Raw genomic sequence first — 17310 nt, forward strand, 5'->3', positions numbered from 1 at the left:
GTATATGTAATTATAGATTAATTATTATGTATATCATAACGTACGAATGTATGGTTGGTATCATTATCATACTATCATAAGTATCATTGCCTCATTGAATTATTGGTATGTACTACAAATCTACAATGGATAAACATATTTACATATCTGATTATTAAAACTTAAAAGTTTAAAACACTTGTTGATCAATCTAATTGAATATTTGTACATTCTTAATTATCGATTTATCGTATTATAAGTATCAACTCATTAAATCATGGTCATGACGCGATCTTTAAAACAATCATGAATTCAATTCATGACCCAAACCGCTTATAAACCGAACCGACATGATCCAAACCGTTCATAAACCGAACCAATTGAACTGTGTAAACCCTCTACTAAACCGGCCCATTTCAAACTGAACCGACATGATTCGCACCGTTTATAAACCGAACCGATATTGACCCGGGTAAATCCGCCCCTAAACCGACCCATTTCAAACCAAACCGGCTTGATCCAAACCGTTTGTAAACCGAACTGACATTGACCCGGGTAAACCCGCCCCTTAAACCAACCCGTATCAAACCGAACCGACATAATCCGAATCGTTTATAAACCGACCCGCTTATGACCCAAACCGAATTTAAACCGCAAAGAAATAAACCGAAACCAAACCGAGCCGTGACTAACCCAAACCGAACCAAACCGACCCGCCAGCTAAACTAAACCGTTTCAATCCGAACCGCTCCAAACCGAAACCGACTCAAACCGAACTTCCAGACCGAAGTCCCACCCCTGTCTATTTGTAATAACAATGTTCTATCTCTAGTTTTGCAAAAAAAAAAAAAAAAAAAAAAAAAAAAAAAAAAAAAAAAAACCCTCCTTTGGCACCACAAAGCCACAATTACGATCAACCAAGAAAAGGGCAAAAGGAAAATAGTTCTGCCTAATTGTGTTAATGTTTTTTTTTTAATTGAACCACCTTTAATTGATTGTACTTAATGTGTTGGAAGATGACCCTAAGACTTGCGACAAGGCAACAAGATTTGTTAATGCAGGTTTTTGGAAAAAAGTTGATGAAGAACTTCGATCCTTAGTAATAACACTTGGGAATTAACTGATTTTGCCTAAAGGATGCAAGCTCAAAACTTTAATAAGAAATACCACTTCAAATGCCATAGACTATAGCAGGGATTCAAAGGATATCATACTGCAAAATACGAAGTATGTAAGAAGGTAGCTGCAAGCCTGCAACACTGCATTAAGTTGAAACCTTAAGATCTATTAAACTGACTGTAAACGATGTCCACCTAAATAATACAATACATTGTTACAAGTGTTATCTCAAAGTATAACTCAAATATAGGAAATAAGAAAAACCTGATATTGATAAATATACAAAAAATAACCGTCAGATCATCAAGTTGTTTTCCTACTTTAACCCATAACAAGCCGCAATGTGTCAAGTGTTTCAGCCTGGCTCCCCAGCTTCTTCTGCAAAAGACTGGAAACAAGCAAAGTTCAATACAAAGCTCACTTGAGACCTTAGCTTTTCTGCAACGCCCGGTCAATTGGTTCTTGAAAATACTGAAGTGCTATAAATACTGCTTCCTGTTTTCCAAAAGTTACAGCTTCAGATAAAGAATGAATAACTACATTGATATTGTTGTCACTCTTTCCACCTTTGAGGCTTTGAGCAAGAAGTGAAGATATAAATATTTTTTACCTCTGATCTAATTGTACGGCTTCCTTGATGGGGGCATAAATTCAGATATGAATGGAAGACCTCTTTTGCATCTTTTCCCTGTTAAAATGGTGAATATCATTACTAGAAATGAGATATGAACTCTTGCGTGCAAAGAAGCAAGGCTCAATGAAAGATACGAGTGTAAACCCAAGCTCTAATTATTTATTTATTTATTTTTTAAAAAAATCGTTTTTTGATGGAAACCCACATGCTGATCTTAATGCTTGCAATCAAGTAGAAATGGTCAAACCAAGCTAACAAGCAGAGCTGATCGATGAAAGATATATATCCCAATACACAAGTAATTATCATATAGACCTTACCTTTAATTTCTTGTCCTTGTCAATGCATTCTTCCAAACCAGCAAGGCCACCAAATGTGATCAAAAGGTGCCTGAATATGAAACAGAGCAATGAGATTTGCATAATCTTACAAATGACCAAGACAAATAAATAGCTGCGATTGTTGAAAACAAGAAAAGCCAGTTAATAATCATTGATCCACATGCTGAATCGAAAAGAAGGATACAAGTACCACTCTTACTATCAGTTTGTTTCACATTGCATGATAAAAAGAAACCAATTATAAGGGTACCAAATAAAAGATGAAGTAGCCATTGCCTTTCATCCTATTGATTGCAAGTAGAAGTTCTTTAAAACCTCTGCCAACTCTAAAACAAATGAAAGATTAAAAATTGAAAAAAGAAACACACCTAAACTCAGGTATACAAAGCTCAGATGACTTGACAACTTGGCCATGCTCTGAAGTTCCAATCACATAGTCATAACCACCCTACACGCAAAGATAGAGCGCAAACGATTATGATGAAACAAAACACCTGATAAACTTCCACAAGACCACAACTCTTCGAACAAACATAACTAGCAGTACCTCAAATGAGCAGTTTTCAATAACAGAGCTTAGATTTGGAGCATATCGCACTTTATATCCCCAGTACATGCCCTCTTCTTCTCTAGGAGTAGTAGATTGGACAACCTGGTGTAATGTCCCTTCAAAGACCACATGGTATCATAATCTTAGAAGCAATACATAGAAAAGTCTGCAAACAGGACCAATGAATCTATTTTCAGATCACATAAGCATAGAACTTTTCTCAATTAAGAACAATCTACATGAGCAGACGACTCTAAAAGCATAATCCACCTAGTGATCTGACTAATTTCCTAATTATTATCAAGGAAAAAATCATCTAATTCAAAGATGACTAAGGTAATTAAATTGCATGGTGACAGAAAGCTATTATAGAATACAGATATCAAAAACCAAAGGCAACACAATAAAATATAAAGATTCAGCAATACTAGGTACAATGAACGAAAGACTACACAATGAATTAATACCAGTATTCAAATTACGGTCATTCCCCATGGCAACAGTGACTCTTATTCCAGGTCCAAGAACTTTATCAATGACAATATTCTGCATCAAAAACAGAATTAAATTAGAAGCAGAACAAAGGCATGCACTTTGAAAATTGAGATCTTATTGCTCATATTGAGATGCATCATTGAGATACATATATATATTTTTAATCTTATATCTTCAACAGTTAAGCGCCCATACATCAGAGATACAGATGGGGATTCTAAAGAGGTAAAAAAATGAATGCAGCCTTAATTAGTAAAATAGTCATTCCCAGTACAAAAGAGGTCAGACCACAGAGTATATGTCAAGATCTTGCATCACATGTAGTCTCAATTCTCAGCTTATGTCAAGATCTTACTGAAAACGTATGAGTATTCAAGTCAATTGAATATTAGTACACCACCAACTCTTATGCACATAATGCATCATCTAAAGAGCTGTGAAATGAAGACATATACAATAGGTCATGATCGAGATCCCATATCGAGGCATGAATTCTTCAGACAAAAACTAAATAGCCTCTGACTACCATAATAAACCCACAATTGCATTCAAATTGGCAGTTAGATGGTGAAACTTAGATTCAAACATATGCATAAGAATGAACAAGCTAAATATGGTTTTCCTTTCTGCTGTCCAGGCTTGTTTCTAGGGAGGCAATTCTATTTCCCAGGATATCACCTACCATTCACTTTTTTTTTGTTCTTTCCTTATTATGTGTAATTAAGCTGAATGATAACAAAAAAGAATTGGTTTTGCAAAGTGAAGGTTAAAGTTCCAATTCACCTAATTTGCACTTTTGCAGTGTGTAAATGGTATGCAAGTCAATAAAATTTTGAGATTTCACATAAATTTATCTCTATGATAGATAGACGTTGAAAAAATTCATCCATCAAAATTTTAGAACTGATGCAGTTGAGATCAACGTTACATGGGACGGGATTCGATTCGAAACGTGGTACGGAAACGAATACGCAGAACGCTACCCTTGGTGAATCCGGTACAATTGGGTACGAAATAAGTAAATTAATAAATAAATTATATAGGTGATTTTTATTGATAGATTTTTATATCTAGGTGAGTGGATTGCTAAAAAAAGTAAATAAAATAAAAACCCAAGTTGTTTATTTAAAAAAAGCCCAAGTTGTTGATAGACAAATATAGGTTTAAGGCCTTTTAAGCTTTTTACCAATTAAAACAAAACCCTAGCCGCCACCCTTAGTGTGCACATATAAAAAAAAATGTTACTGCTAGGTAAATCAGAAGAGAGGAGGGAGAAAAAAGTCAAAAACTTCAGAAATTAAATAAGTAAATACACGTGAAAGAAGAAAGAGAGAGAAAACTGCATTGAAAATGTCGGGAAACAAGCCATTAAAGGTTGCAGAGGAAGAACAACCGTGTTTGCTCAGCCACAACTAGGAGTCGCCACCTTCAGCGTTCTGGTTCGCGACCACCAGCGACCCAGGTCGTGTTTGTTACGCGTTACGGTTCACACGAATCAGATCGCGATTCGTGGCTCCGTACCGCGAACCTTGTAACGTTGGTTGAGATTTGTGGTGGTACAAGGCCTCAGTACAGTATTGTCCTCTCATTCAATACTGAATTTGCACCATTGTTTTGCATCTTACATTGCAATGGCTATCCTACGATTGCTACCTACAGCGGCAATTTGTTATGTGGGATTAAAGGGGAGGGAAGGTGAATCATATCCCAACATTACAACTTTCTTTGTTTGTTTTAAGGAAATGGTAAATAAATTCCCCCCTTACCACATTTCTATTACCTGGGGGTGCTGGTAATTGGTAAGGGAATTTAGACGGTTGGAAAATGACAAAAATGTCATCAATGACAAAAGGAGGAGGAAGGGGAAAGATAATTAGTGAGGGTAATGATGTAAATTTCTTATGAAACATCAATGTATTCCTAGCAACAACCAACAACCAAACATAAGATTTTTACTCACCTCCATCGATTCCCAATAACCAATTTCCATTCCCACATGCCAAACGCCCCAGAAGTGTCCACAATCTTTGAAAAACATTAATCTTGGAATTAAGTAGACTATAAATGTTGTGTCAGGAGTAAGTAAGCCAACATCATGCATTCATGCTAACAAAAATTATGAAGCAAAACTCATTGTCCTCTCTTCTTTTTATTTTTATTTTTATTTTTTGAAAATGTGACTCACTGCGGTCTAGCGCAATGTACTGAAAAAACTCTGAGATGTTGGAGCTATTTAATTCTTTCAGAGACATAGAAGCCACTATTAAATGGAAGGTTGTTCAGTGGCCCTTAAAAAGTTTGTTTGGATGACAATTGGCCTGATATTCAAATGCATGTTCCTAAGGGTTCACCTTAGAAGCTTAGTATTAACTTCCTTTAACTTTGCCTTATATATACTCCAATAGCCTGCTTTGTACTCAGATTGTTTTACGGTTTTTAGAAATATAATTTTATTTTCCCACTCTTCCAGGCCCCTTAACTATATGTAAAACATCATATGTACAACAGCAGACCTGCAGCACAAAGCACATGTAGCAACATGCAAATAAAAGGGACCTGTGTAAAAATCAAATTCACATGGAGAATGCAAAGTTACACACACCCATTACTTTGAAAATTTCACTTCCTGCAACTAATTCACAACCTCCAAAGACATTTTTGTCTTTGTTGCACTTTGCTTTCACCATCAAGACCCCTTAACTGATCCTAGAAACATCTGTAATGACAAAATAAAATTAAAAGCCTAAAGTTGCATGTAAGGTGCTAAAACATCCATCTCTCTCGTAACACAATCCTAGTTTTATGAACAAAGATTGAAGATGGATACGGGTTTTAAGATGCATGAAGCACATCAAAACAACAAGGAACCAAGAACCTAGGCAATAGAAGAACAGTGAAACCTGGCAAGGCACAATTTGTTGCGGAGAGAAATAATCATTGAGAATCTCATTTAACTAAATAAGCAGTTAAATCACAAAACTTTCCATTGCATTGTGTACACACATACATACAAAGAATACTAAATTCCTTTTTTTTTGTCTTTTTCTTTATTTTGGAACTTTAAAAAGGAAGCAGGATAAGAGGCAACCAGGGCTTAACGAGCATCAAAGCACCATAGAGGTAACCATCCTTAGCAACTTGGTACCCATGAATAAAATTTTATCTTGCACCAAGGACCACAACACGCTGTGTGGTTTCGAATGAAAAAATAGTTCACAAAATTATGAGCATGTAATTTGTGTAGTTCAAATAATGAACATTGGGGTCATCTATTATGAACACATAGTTCCGAGATAACAAACACTTTTGTTATTACTTCAGCAATGAAATTAAGCATACAATTTGAAATTATGAAAGTTAAAGAAATGGTCATGAAGTATATGTTCATTATATTGAACTATCTGTTCATCCAGGATCACAATGACATCGTGATCTAGATGCAAGATATAATAACTGCTCCATGAAGGTCTTAGACACTATTTCAAATATATTCTTCACAAAATTGGTTAAAACCTAAGTTTTAAAGTTAAGATGTCTATTACACTTCTAGTAGAAAAAAAGTGATTGCTAAAGAGTAAATAGGGGAAAGAGGGGCATCACATCCATCAATGAAGATTTCACAGCTAAGAGCGTCAAGTCTATGGTTTGATTACTCTTAATGAGCAACAAGATGTATTACTATGGTGTACAGAGAGAGAAAAGGCAGTAAGGAACAAAAGGCCAATGAAAAATCGCAAAATTATGAAGCCTGGAGAAAAAAACATGAATGCATAGTCAAGAAACAAGACATCTATGAAAATCTTTTTAAACCAAATTTCCTTATCTAACTACATTGAACATAGAGCATACCTCATCAAGACCCACATCTACCAATGTACCAACAGAGTTTGGAGCTTTTTCTTCCAAAGTCACACCTGTCATAGTTACCAAATATGAAATAGAATTATATATCAGGAATCATAAATTAAAGAGCACATATATGAACGCAGGCATGCATGCCCCCCCCCCCCCCCACCACACCACCAAAAAAAAAAAATTCCCACACACACAGACAACTCCCAGAGGCATAGACATGCCTAATACATATTCTTGTCGCTGCAATTTGATCGTTAAATCAAAGCAAACAATCATGAAAGATGTCAAACTTTACTCAATATATCTAAAAAAGAGATTTAGAATCACGTCTTCAAATGTCCAATTTTATGAATCCCAAAAGCAGCAATATTATCTTCATCACTTTTTTGCTGATTATGTGTACCTCTCTCCATGACTCCTATAGTTGAACATATAGGAATATAATGCCTTCTTACTACCCAATGCAACATACATTAACATGATTGTCTTGGTTACACTCCTAACTACCCCTTTTAAACTATTTATTTGCAATTATCACCCTACTCAAATGTAAACCCTTCTCAGAATTACACTGTAAGTATGACAAAGAATGCCAAGCCCATGTCAAACAGCTAACAACCATATAGAAACGGCAAAACCAACACAAAAAATTCACATGAAATTCAAGATCAAAAGCATTTATGCAAGTTAAACGTTTCCAACATCCATTCTACTAAGTTAAACAACAAGCACATATTCTCCAAAATAGAAAAATCCAGAAATCCATGCAAAAGACCCATCTCAATTAAAACTTTTCAAATTACAAGATTACATCAAAGGCAATCCCATTACCTTCTCTGTAGGAAGCCCATTCGTGCTTGCGAAGATGATGCGGCGCATCAAGTGGTGGTAACAAGCCCTAACCAAGACCATTTCATTTAGTCAAAGCTACTTCAACAACAAATGCAGGTGCAAACTATGCAATGACAATCAACAAAAACAACTCTTACCACAAATCTTAAGCAACTATGTCTTGTAAAAAGAGTCTTTCTAAGATACTGTGGCGTTTCGAGGTAGCGTAAAATTCTAATAAAAAACGCTGCATTACTTTTATCCCCTTCTGAAGTTCCCACAGTAGTAGGATCATCCATTGAACTTCCATTATTATCAAATACCACAATCTATTCATACAAAATACAATTAAACACCTAACATTCTCAATTAACTCATAAAAAGCTCGAAAAATACAGGATGATTCAAACCTCATCAATTCGATAAATCGTGGCGGCTCGAGCAATTTGTCCGGCAAGCTGAAAAATACCCAAAAAAATCAGAGAAAAATTACAGTGATACAAAAAGAATTATAGAGAGAAAGGGGAATACCCGAGTGGCGAGTTCGTGAGATTGAGCGTTTCCAATGATTGTACTAGGAATGGCGATGCTAACAGTGGGGATGGTTTTTTGTTGATGGGTATTTTGGTGGCTGTCTTTCTTCCTTTTCTTCTTCTTCCTCTTTGGTTCTTCTTCAGGTTCGACGTCGCCATTGATGAGCTTGGAGGTACCATTAAAGGGGTTCTCTTCTTGTTGTTGTTCAGCTTCATCTTGGGGATGGAATTTTTCCTTTTTCTTCCCCATTTTCTCTTTACCTAAGAATGTAGAAAATATATTGCAGTTGAGCAGGGGTTTTGGGTTTTTGAAATAACTCAAGACTTAAGTAAAGAGGTCCGTTGGGCGGGTTAAATAGGAGACCCGCCCCATCCCTCCCCCTACTGGGATGGCAATAGGGATAAAAATTAGGAAATTTTGTGTAATACTACCCTAAACATAGAGTCATTTGTGAACAACTATCCATTTTTTTTATTTGTTTAGAACTACCCGCAATTTTGGAAACGTTTGGATAGCACTACCTACTAACGTTTTCCGTCCAATTAAAATGTTATATTGTCCCAATTTTTTCACTTTTATCAATTACAATGGCCAATTAATGCTAAAATAAGCAAAAACCCAATTCAATTAAACCCCCAAACCTTAGAAATCAAAATCCCCAAATAATTTTAAACTCATGAACCCTAAAATGAATTCTAATTAAAACCCTAATTAGGTAAATTAAGGTGAATTAAAACCTTTAAACAAATTTAGAGAGTTAATTGGGTGGCAAAAGTGAAAAAAGTGGGCTCCGATAACGTCTTAATTGGACGAAAATTATTCATGGGTAGTGCTACCCAAACGTTTTCAAACTTGTGGGTAGTTCTAAACAAATAAAAAAAATGGGTAGTTGTTCACAAATGACCCTATCTTTAAGGTAGATCTACACAAAATTCAATAAAAATTATACTCATTATCAGGGTGATGGGATGGGTGTGGATTTTAGGTTGTACCCGCCCCACTCGCCGCATATCATGCATGTCCCATCTCCACCTCATACTCACATCTATATATTTTTTGAAAAAAAAAATTATATACTTTTTTTACTATTTTATAAAAAAAAAAGGAAATTTTTTAAATTACCACCCAAAAATATATTCATTTTGTAAATAACCACCCATTAAAAATTTTATTTTAAAATACCACCCATTAATTTAATTAATTACGCATATTACCACCTTTTTTAAAATTCCGGTTGAATTTTGATGTGTGGGGCCCTCCTAACGGCTAGTTCTTGCTTCCAAATTGAAATCCCCCCCCCCCCGATTTTTTCCTATAAAACATATCCCCTACCCTAATTTATGATTTCTACTGCAAATTCTCCCCAAATTCCACAAATTCAGCCACTTTGTGATTGTATACGCATCCTCAACAAAGCAAGGAGGTGAATTCGCATCAGGAAAATTTAATTACTCTTTAAATTTAGGGTTCTTATTGTACTTAAATTGGGGAAAACTGGTTTATTAGTTAATTAGGGTTTTTATTCTTTGCAAATTAGGGTTCTTATACTTCGCAAGTTAGGGTTCTTATCTTATTGTAATTGGGGAAAATTGGGTCAATAGTTAATTAGGGTCCTTGTTCTTCACCCAATTTATCATTTTGCTATCAATTATTTGCTTCTTATTGTGGTGAAATTGTATTTGCAATTAGTTTACTTAAGTAGTGTTAGGATGGATTTGAACATGTTGTAAGCTTGTATGTTTACTTGTTGTGGCAGAATTGAAAGAGAATAAGGTGGTTTTGAGATTTAAGTACTTGAGTGTTGTTATTGACCTTGAATATGAGATTGGCAAAAGTAACTTACAAAATACAACAATAGAATTTGAAGATCAACTTCGTGATATGGATGATCCAATAGAAGGATCAATTGACCTCCTGTACCCCATATTTCAGTATATTTATAAAGGAAAGTATAGGATTTTAGAAGATGATGGAGATGTGTTCAAGATGATTAGGAGGTTACCTAATCAGGACATATACACTATACATGTTAGAAGCACAGATGACCCAGGTTTCTTGGCTGACTGTATCCTTGAGTACAGGATGAAGCAAAATGGGACTTGGCCACCCCATGGTTATCCCCATTTTGGTGGCCAACCACCACAGTGAATAGGTGTGACTAAGTAATTAGTTTGTAATTGGTTGTTTGTTGGTATTGTTTCTTTATGTAACACGTTTGCTAGTTTCAGGTTTCATGATGTCTTGGAATAACACATCTCCTTCAAACCAGAAGAAATGCAACTGTGGCTTACCTTCTGCAAAGTTGACATCTTGGACCAGGGAGAACCCAGGCAGGAAATTCAAGGCTTGCAAATTTTATGATCCTAACACTGAAACTAGGGGTTGTAAGTGTTTTGAATGGTTTGACAGTGATGGGACTAAGTGGTAGAAAGATGTGATTAACCAACTTGTGCTTGACAAAAAGTTGATGAAGGGTGAAGTCAACACACTGAAAGTTTAGGTGGATGTACTCATTGCCCAAAGGAGATGCTTACTAAATGAGGTTGATACTTTGGGATTGAAATGCAAGGCACTAAGTGGTGAAGGAAGAAGATGATCAACAGCAATGGGTGTTCCGACAGCAAGCTTATGGTTGTTGTAGTCCTTATGTGTTTAGTGTTTTTAGTTTTAGGTTGTGTTGTATTAAATAAGGTTGTTTAAGGGGGAGGTGGAGTGAATGCTGCTTGTAATGCTATTTTTATTTAGTAATGAATGAAACAAGTACTTTTGGTTTCAACTTTGTGCATTATCCCTTGGTTATCCAAGATAACCATGTGCTTTCTTATGAATTGTGTTTTGAATTAGACAAGCAAACATTTACACACTGACAACAAATTTTGACTTAAAGAACACAAATAACACAAAACAATAGCATATATTAATCTTGCAAGTGCATTCAGCAACTAATCATTCACCAATGGATAACAGAACCCAAAAGATTGTAACAAAAGCATTCATCATTGTTTAACTACTTAAAAAAGGGTCATGCACCTGATTCAACTACACAAAACAAGGGCATGCACCTTACATAAACTGTTACTTAACATTGTTCAACTTAATTAGTCTAAGTAATTTATTCCTTAACTCCTCTAACAGGATACAACTTAGTTCTTGGTGGTCTAAAAACTGGTGCAGGTGTTGTGGCAGCTGTTGTAGTTAAAGCCTGGCTCTATTGAGTCTGCTGCTGATCATGTCCTTGTGCCTGATGCTGACTGCTCTGCTCACTATGATGCTGAGCCTGCTGCTGACTTTGCTGCTCAGTATGATGCTGACTCTGTTGCCGCTTCTTCTTGAGGGAACTTCTTGCTGGCAATACTGTTTGGTCCAGGTGTACCACCAAGAGCAGTCTGCAAAATAGGATAGAAAACAGCTAGGGCTTTAAACCATGAAAATCACTTTTGTCAAAAATCAAGCAAAATTACCTTTCTTAATGCCCTTTCTGCTTTCTTCTTTCTTTGATCATTAACCCACTCAGTGTTCAAATGTGGTCTACCTCCTGCTTTCTTAGGGGATGATACAGCCACTGGTGTCATAGTTGGGTTTTTGCATATCTTTGCATAGTGACCAAGCTGGCCACAATTCTTACATGTTGCCCTTCTTTTGACTGATTTATGTTCTTGCTGGTTCTTCCCTACAACTTCCCCCTGTTCCAACTTCCTTTTCTTAGACTTAGGCCTCCCAGGCTGTACTTTCATTGTTGGTGGTAGTGGCTACCTTAGATTTACCTTCTCCCAATGGTTTGGACCAGGCATAGGAGCTACCTCATATCTGTATGCTAACATGTATGTGGACACAGAATAAGCATTGTCCACATAATCCTCAGGGTCTGCCCTTTTGTCCATGATGCATGCATATGCATGGACACAAGGGATTCCAGTGAGGTCCTAATGGTAGCAAGTGCATGTTCCCTTGCTTAGGTCTAATGTGACTATGTTTGAATTAAGCTCAACCTCATAGGTGTCACCTCTAGAAACTTGCACAATGCAATGCCTTGCTGCTGGTTCTATTCTTTGGAATTCTTTTTTGACATAGGGAACCACCTTTCCCTCCATTTTCTGATAACTTTCCCATTTGTCATTGTTTCTTTTCATCATATACCTCCTTAGCCACTCCATCTGAGTTAAAATGGGCTTATCCCTAGCTTCTTTGATTACAGCATTAAAAGTCTCACATACATTGTTAAGCAACATGTTTGACTTTGGGAAAGAACTAAAGCATGTCTAGACCAGCTGACCAATGCTCAAGTGGGATGTCAGCTAGGTATTCAAATGCATCCTCAGACAAGAACCTTATTGACTCCATTGCCACATGAAAATCAAACTACAAAAAGGAGAACAACACATATACAAATAGATTCAGCAACATAGACAACACAGTCACACTCATTCAAAACAATGCACAGGGTTATCTTGGATAATGCACATGGTTATCTTGGATAATGCACAGGGTTATCTTGGATAATGCACATGCACACAGTCACACACTCTGAAACACAATCAGAAAACACTCAAACACACTATATCACAACATAAACACAGGCACACAGTCACACACAGTCAGAAACACTAAAACACACTAAAACATAGTCACATATAGTCAGAATAAGTCACACATACTTAAACAAAAAACTCATACCTGTGTTGTAGCCCTTGCTGCTAACTAGAACAGCTCCTTGGATGTTGCTCCACTAAATTGCAACTTGAATTTGGCCCATATGTGTCTGACACAGTACCTTGTGTCTGCATATGGTACAACCTGCTTGAAAGCTTCTAACAAGCCCTGTGATCAGTTCAAAATTAATGCATTAGAGAACTGAACAATGTATTTAAAAAAAACAATGCAAATCCATGATTACCTTTTGTCTGTCTAACATAAAGGTAAATCCAAGGACTTCATTCTCATCTTTTAAGGCATTCATTAGGCTCTCTAGGAACCACACCCATGTTTCAGTGTTCTCTATTTCACATGTGGCCCAAGCAATGGGAAAAATGTTGTTGTTTCCATCCTTTCCTACTGCAACAAATATCTGGCCTGGGTATGGACCCTTGATATGACATCCATCAACACCTATTAATGGTATGTAATAAGACAAAAATCCCTTTGCCATAGGTGCTAGGCAAACAAACATCCTAAGGAACAATGGGGGATCATGTTGCTCAACCCTATCAACTACAACAATGCATTTTTTCCCAGGGTTATACTTCAAGAGAGCCTTCCCATAGTCCTACACTCTTGCATATTATTGTGATGCTGACCCATAGATCATTAGCTTAGCTCTTGCCCTTGCCATCCAAGCTTTGCTATAATTGATTTCAATGCCAAGATCAACTAAGACCCTCCTTATGAATCCCTTTAACTTCCACCCTGGGTCAGTTCTCCAATCCTCAATGTACTTATCAGCTAAAAACTCAGCAGTAAGATTGATATTGCTTCTCACCCTTACACACTTGTGCTTCAGATTCAAATTCTTAATCTGCCAGAAATCTTGGTTCACAGATCTCCTTGCAACCACCTTAAATTGGCATCTCCTCCCACCAACACATGTACACTTTGGCAGCCTACACTGCTTAGAATTCCATGTGCACTGACACCTCCTCCTACACTGAATGGTTAACTTGATGATATCATTGTGCAAATACCAATATTCATACATATTCTCCACTGCATGAATCCTCAATGCTTTCCTAATCAATTTACTGTTGAGGAACTTCTGCCCTTTCAGCAAAACAATTGGTTTCTTGAAGTCTGTTGAGGCATGAAACCATGGATACTTGTCTTCCTCATCATCAGAACACTTAGGACTATCCAACTCCTCAGAATCAGAAGTGAACTCTCTCTGTAGTATCACTTCTTTTCTCAGCAATTCACTTTCAAGGGCAAAGTCATTGGTCTGCACCTCATCATCTCTCTTATCTAGCACACACTCTAAACTTGCATTGACATGTTGAATTATGCTCTTAACAATGTTGTCCAAATCTTCTCTAAGCTTAACATCCTCATCTAACCCTTTCTCTTCCCTTATATCCCAATCAGGATCAGTGTCATAGCTGTCAGAGCTGGAGTAGCCATATCCAGCTTCTGGATCCAACTCAACCTTTGTCTCTGTCTTCTTCTTCCCCTTACCCTTTGCTTTACACTTTGCCTTTCCCTTTCCCTTCAATGTATTTCTCCCAGATGGACCTTCTTGTTCCCCTTGCTTCTTCTTCTTCCCTTTCACACTCTTAGAGAACAACCTTTTTCTTGATGATTTCTTCCCTTTCACAGTCACAGTTGGACCTCCCTCTTCAGTCTGCTGCTCAACCTTATCCTTTTCTGTATGTTCCACATTGACCTTAAACCTAGGGCTTCTCCTAACTTCTGTGGGCTTAACAGTTTTGCTTTGAGTGTTTTGGGTGGGTTGTACAGTGCTAGGTTGTTGGCTAGTACAATAAACTACAACAAACCCATTCTTTGTCTTTGTCTCCAAAAATTCCGTTACATCATCTTCACTCATAATCTCCTTTTTGCCATTTGACTAAGTTTTCCCCTTTTGTTTGTACCAAATATTCCACATGTTAGGCACTTCTAAATCTAGCTTCACAAACCCCCAAATGCAAGATTCCCTTACAAACTCCACTGACATATCACTCACTTTGCACTTATACCTCCAATATTTCCAGCCACACAAAGTCTTCCCCCTTATTTTTTTTTCCACAAAAACACCACCTAATCTAATCTTTACATCAACTAATTCAGCAGAAGCAGCAATCTGTACATGTAACAACAAAATTTAAAATTTACACAATATTTGATTTCTTTAATAAACCCAATATACATAGCAGCAATTACAAATCCCCTAATTCACTATCCTACACACATCCATACTTAAACAATTCACCAACAATTAAAGCATAATTGACCTCTATTAAATAATTCATTACAGTACAAATTGAACCCTAAATTTCAACAAAATTGCAATTCTACCATCACCAACCAAAAGCTAACAAAATTAAAGGTAAGGACCAAAATTGCTTACCTCAGACGTTGCCATTGCACTCAGCAATTGTCAGGTGAATGAACTCGGCAAGTGGTCCCCAGAAAACGCCCTAAAAATGCCGACTTTCGTAGTCAACTTCCAAGCAAAACCCCAATTACACAGCAGTAACTTCTTTGCTGAGCTAAAACTAACTATTTTAGGGTTTTAATTTGCAATTTAGGATTCTAATTTGAAGAGTGGGTGAGAATTTATGGAGATAGGTGGATTTTTCAGAGAGAATTGAATGAGAGATTGGGGAGAGAGTACACTCAATAGCTTAGAATAGAGAAATCGAAAAAAAAGAAAAAAAAAATAGGAGGGAAGTAACGACTGTGGGCCCCACACTTCAGAATTCAACCGGAATTTTAAAAAAGGTGGTAATCTGCGTAATTAATTAATTTAATGGGTGGTATTTTAAAATAAAAATTTTAACGGGTGGTTATTTACAAAATGAATCTATTTTTGGGTGGTAATTTAAAAAATTTCCTAAAAAAATTATGTAAAATAAAATAGTAGATATAATACTTTGTAATACACTAATATTATAAACAAAAAAGTGATAATAATTTTCTTTTTTGTAATATGTATTATAGGATTGTGCATTAGGAGACGGGGATTAGACATGTCTTAGGTGGGGGTGAGGTAGGGTGGTTTTGGAATTGTACTCGTTGGAGCAAGGATGAGGATGAATTTCGGACCTGCTGCGGGGATGGGAACAGGGATGAGAATGAAAATTTTAGGTGGGAATAGGAAGGCCAACATCCACCTCGCCTCGCCTCGCCCCGCCCTGCCCCATTGACATCCCAAGGCTCAAGAGTCAAGACTGCTTGCTTGGAGTTGTAGATTTGTTATAATGGACTATCGAAGGTAGGGCTGTTAATGGGTAGAGCCTGCTCATGAACTGTTCAATCTCGGCTCCATATGGCTTGGCTCGAGTTCAAGTTGAGCTCGATACTAAATGAGATAATACACGAGCTATACTAAGCTTGGCTCAAAAAGCTTGTGAATGGCTCGAATTATATTTTTGAAATAAATATTGTATATATTTTTTACATTTAAATTCAATTAAATAAGCTATAAATTAATAAGCACAATGTTTTCAAAATAAAAATAAAAATAAAAATAATTAGCACAAAAAACTAGCCCAGATAACATCCTAATTTTCTAAACTCCTTAAGCCAATAAGCCTGCTCAAAGTTGAAACCCTAGAATACCCTTTGCTCTATCGCCTCCACATGACCACAACACCCCACCTCATCTTCTTTGCTCCACGACATCCACACCTCACCTCCATCGCTCCACCTCAACTCATCCCATATCGCCGCAAGTCCACAACTCAACAACACCACAAGTCCACACTTGCAAGGCACCAGTCATTGTCGCCATCGCAGGTTACATCTATGGCTATCGACCCTGCCACAGTAGGTCAGTGTTTTATCTCTACTTTTTTTCCTGTTTTATTTTTCCAAATTTGCATCTTAATCTTATACTTGTCCACGCCCTAAGCTTCAATTGCTCGAAGTCTCTAAAACAATTTCTTTTTCATCTTGCTTGTAAACCATTTTCCTTCTATGAAGAGTATTGAACTCGTGTGAGCCAATTTCGAGCTATTCTTGGCTCGACTTGAAAGCTCATGAGCAAGCTCAAGTTTTATTTTGTTTAATAACTTTTATTTGGAAATAAATTAATTATTAGCATCATTTTTTCATATTAATGGCATCCAAACCCACACCAAAACCATCGGATTTTAAAAAAAGAAAACCCTTTCTACCCAGCCCCCTGCCGGCAACAACCCCGACAACCACCTCCTCCCCACCCCAACCACCATTCTATTCCCATCTACATTGTTGTTTGATGCTACAAACCCCTCCTTTTGCATCAGCAACCCGCTAGCTCAAGCCCACTATGCCACCCCTAC

General features: G+C 36.8%; 1 protein-coding gene across 2 annotated transcripts; it reads right to left on the reverse strand.

Annotated features, from left to right (window-relative positions):
* Positions 1 to 1172: 1172 nt before the first annotated feature.
* LOC110734004 (putative methyltransferase C9orf114) lies at positions 1173 to 8649 on the reverse strand. 2 transcript variants are annotated; one of them, XM_021914061.1, is made up of 11 exons: positions 8336 to 8649; positions 8215 to 8262; positions 7963 to 8133; positions 7805 to 7871; positions 6968 to 7032; positions 3091 to 3169; positions 2621 to 2739; positions 2442 to 2521; positions 2053 to 2122; positions 1709 to 1786; positions 1173 to 1593 (listed from the first exon to the last, which is right to left on the reverse strand). In XM_021914061.1, the coding sequence occupies exons 1-11, from the start codon at positions 8585 to 8587 to the stop codon at positions 1528 to 1530; spliced, it is 1095 nt and encodes a 364-aa protein (XP_021769753.1). In that variant the 5' UTR covers positions 8588 to 8649; the 3' UTR covers positions 1173 to 1527. The 2 variants fall into 2 exon arrangements, with proteins under 2 accessions (XP_021769753.1, XP_021769761.1); XM_021914069.1 differs by lacking the exon at positions 7963 to 8133.
* Positions 8650 to 17310: the final 8661 nt, after the last annotated feature.

Source organism: Chenopodium quinoa, unplaced genomic scaffold, assembly GCF_001683475.1.
Source record: "Chenopodium quinoa cultivar QQ74 unplaced genomic scaffold, ASM168347v1, whole genome shotgun sequence".
Classification (NCBI taxonomy): Eukaryota; Viridiplantae; Streptophyta; class Magnoliopsida; order Caryophyllales; family Amaranthaceae; genus Chenopodium; species Chenopodium quinoa.

Excerpts from the sequence above, each read along its gene's own strand:
- LOC110734004 (XM_021914061.1), bottom strand. The coding sequence starts at position 8,587 with ATGGGGAAGAAAAAGGAAAAATTCCATCCCCAAGATGAAGCTGAACAA. Across the intron at positions 7,872-7,962 it reads ATAGTTGCTTAAGATTTGTG|GGCTTGTTACCACCACTTGA; the intron begins GTAAGAGTTGTT and ends GGTCTTGGTTAG. Across the intron at positions 7,033-7,804 it reads ATGGGCTTCCTACAGAGAAG|GTGTGACTTTGGAAGAAAAA; the intron begins GTAATGGGATTG and ends TAACTATGACAG.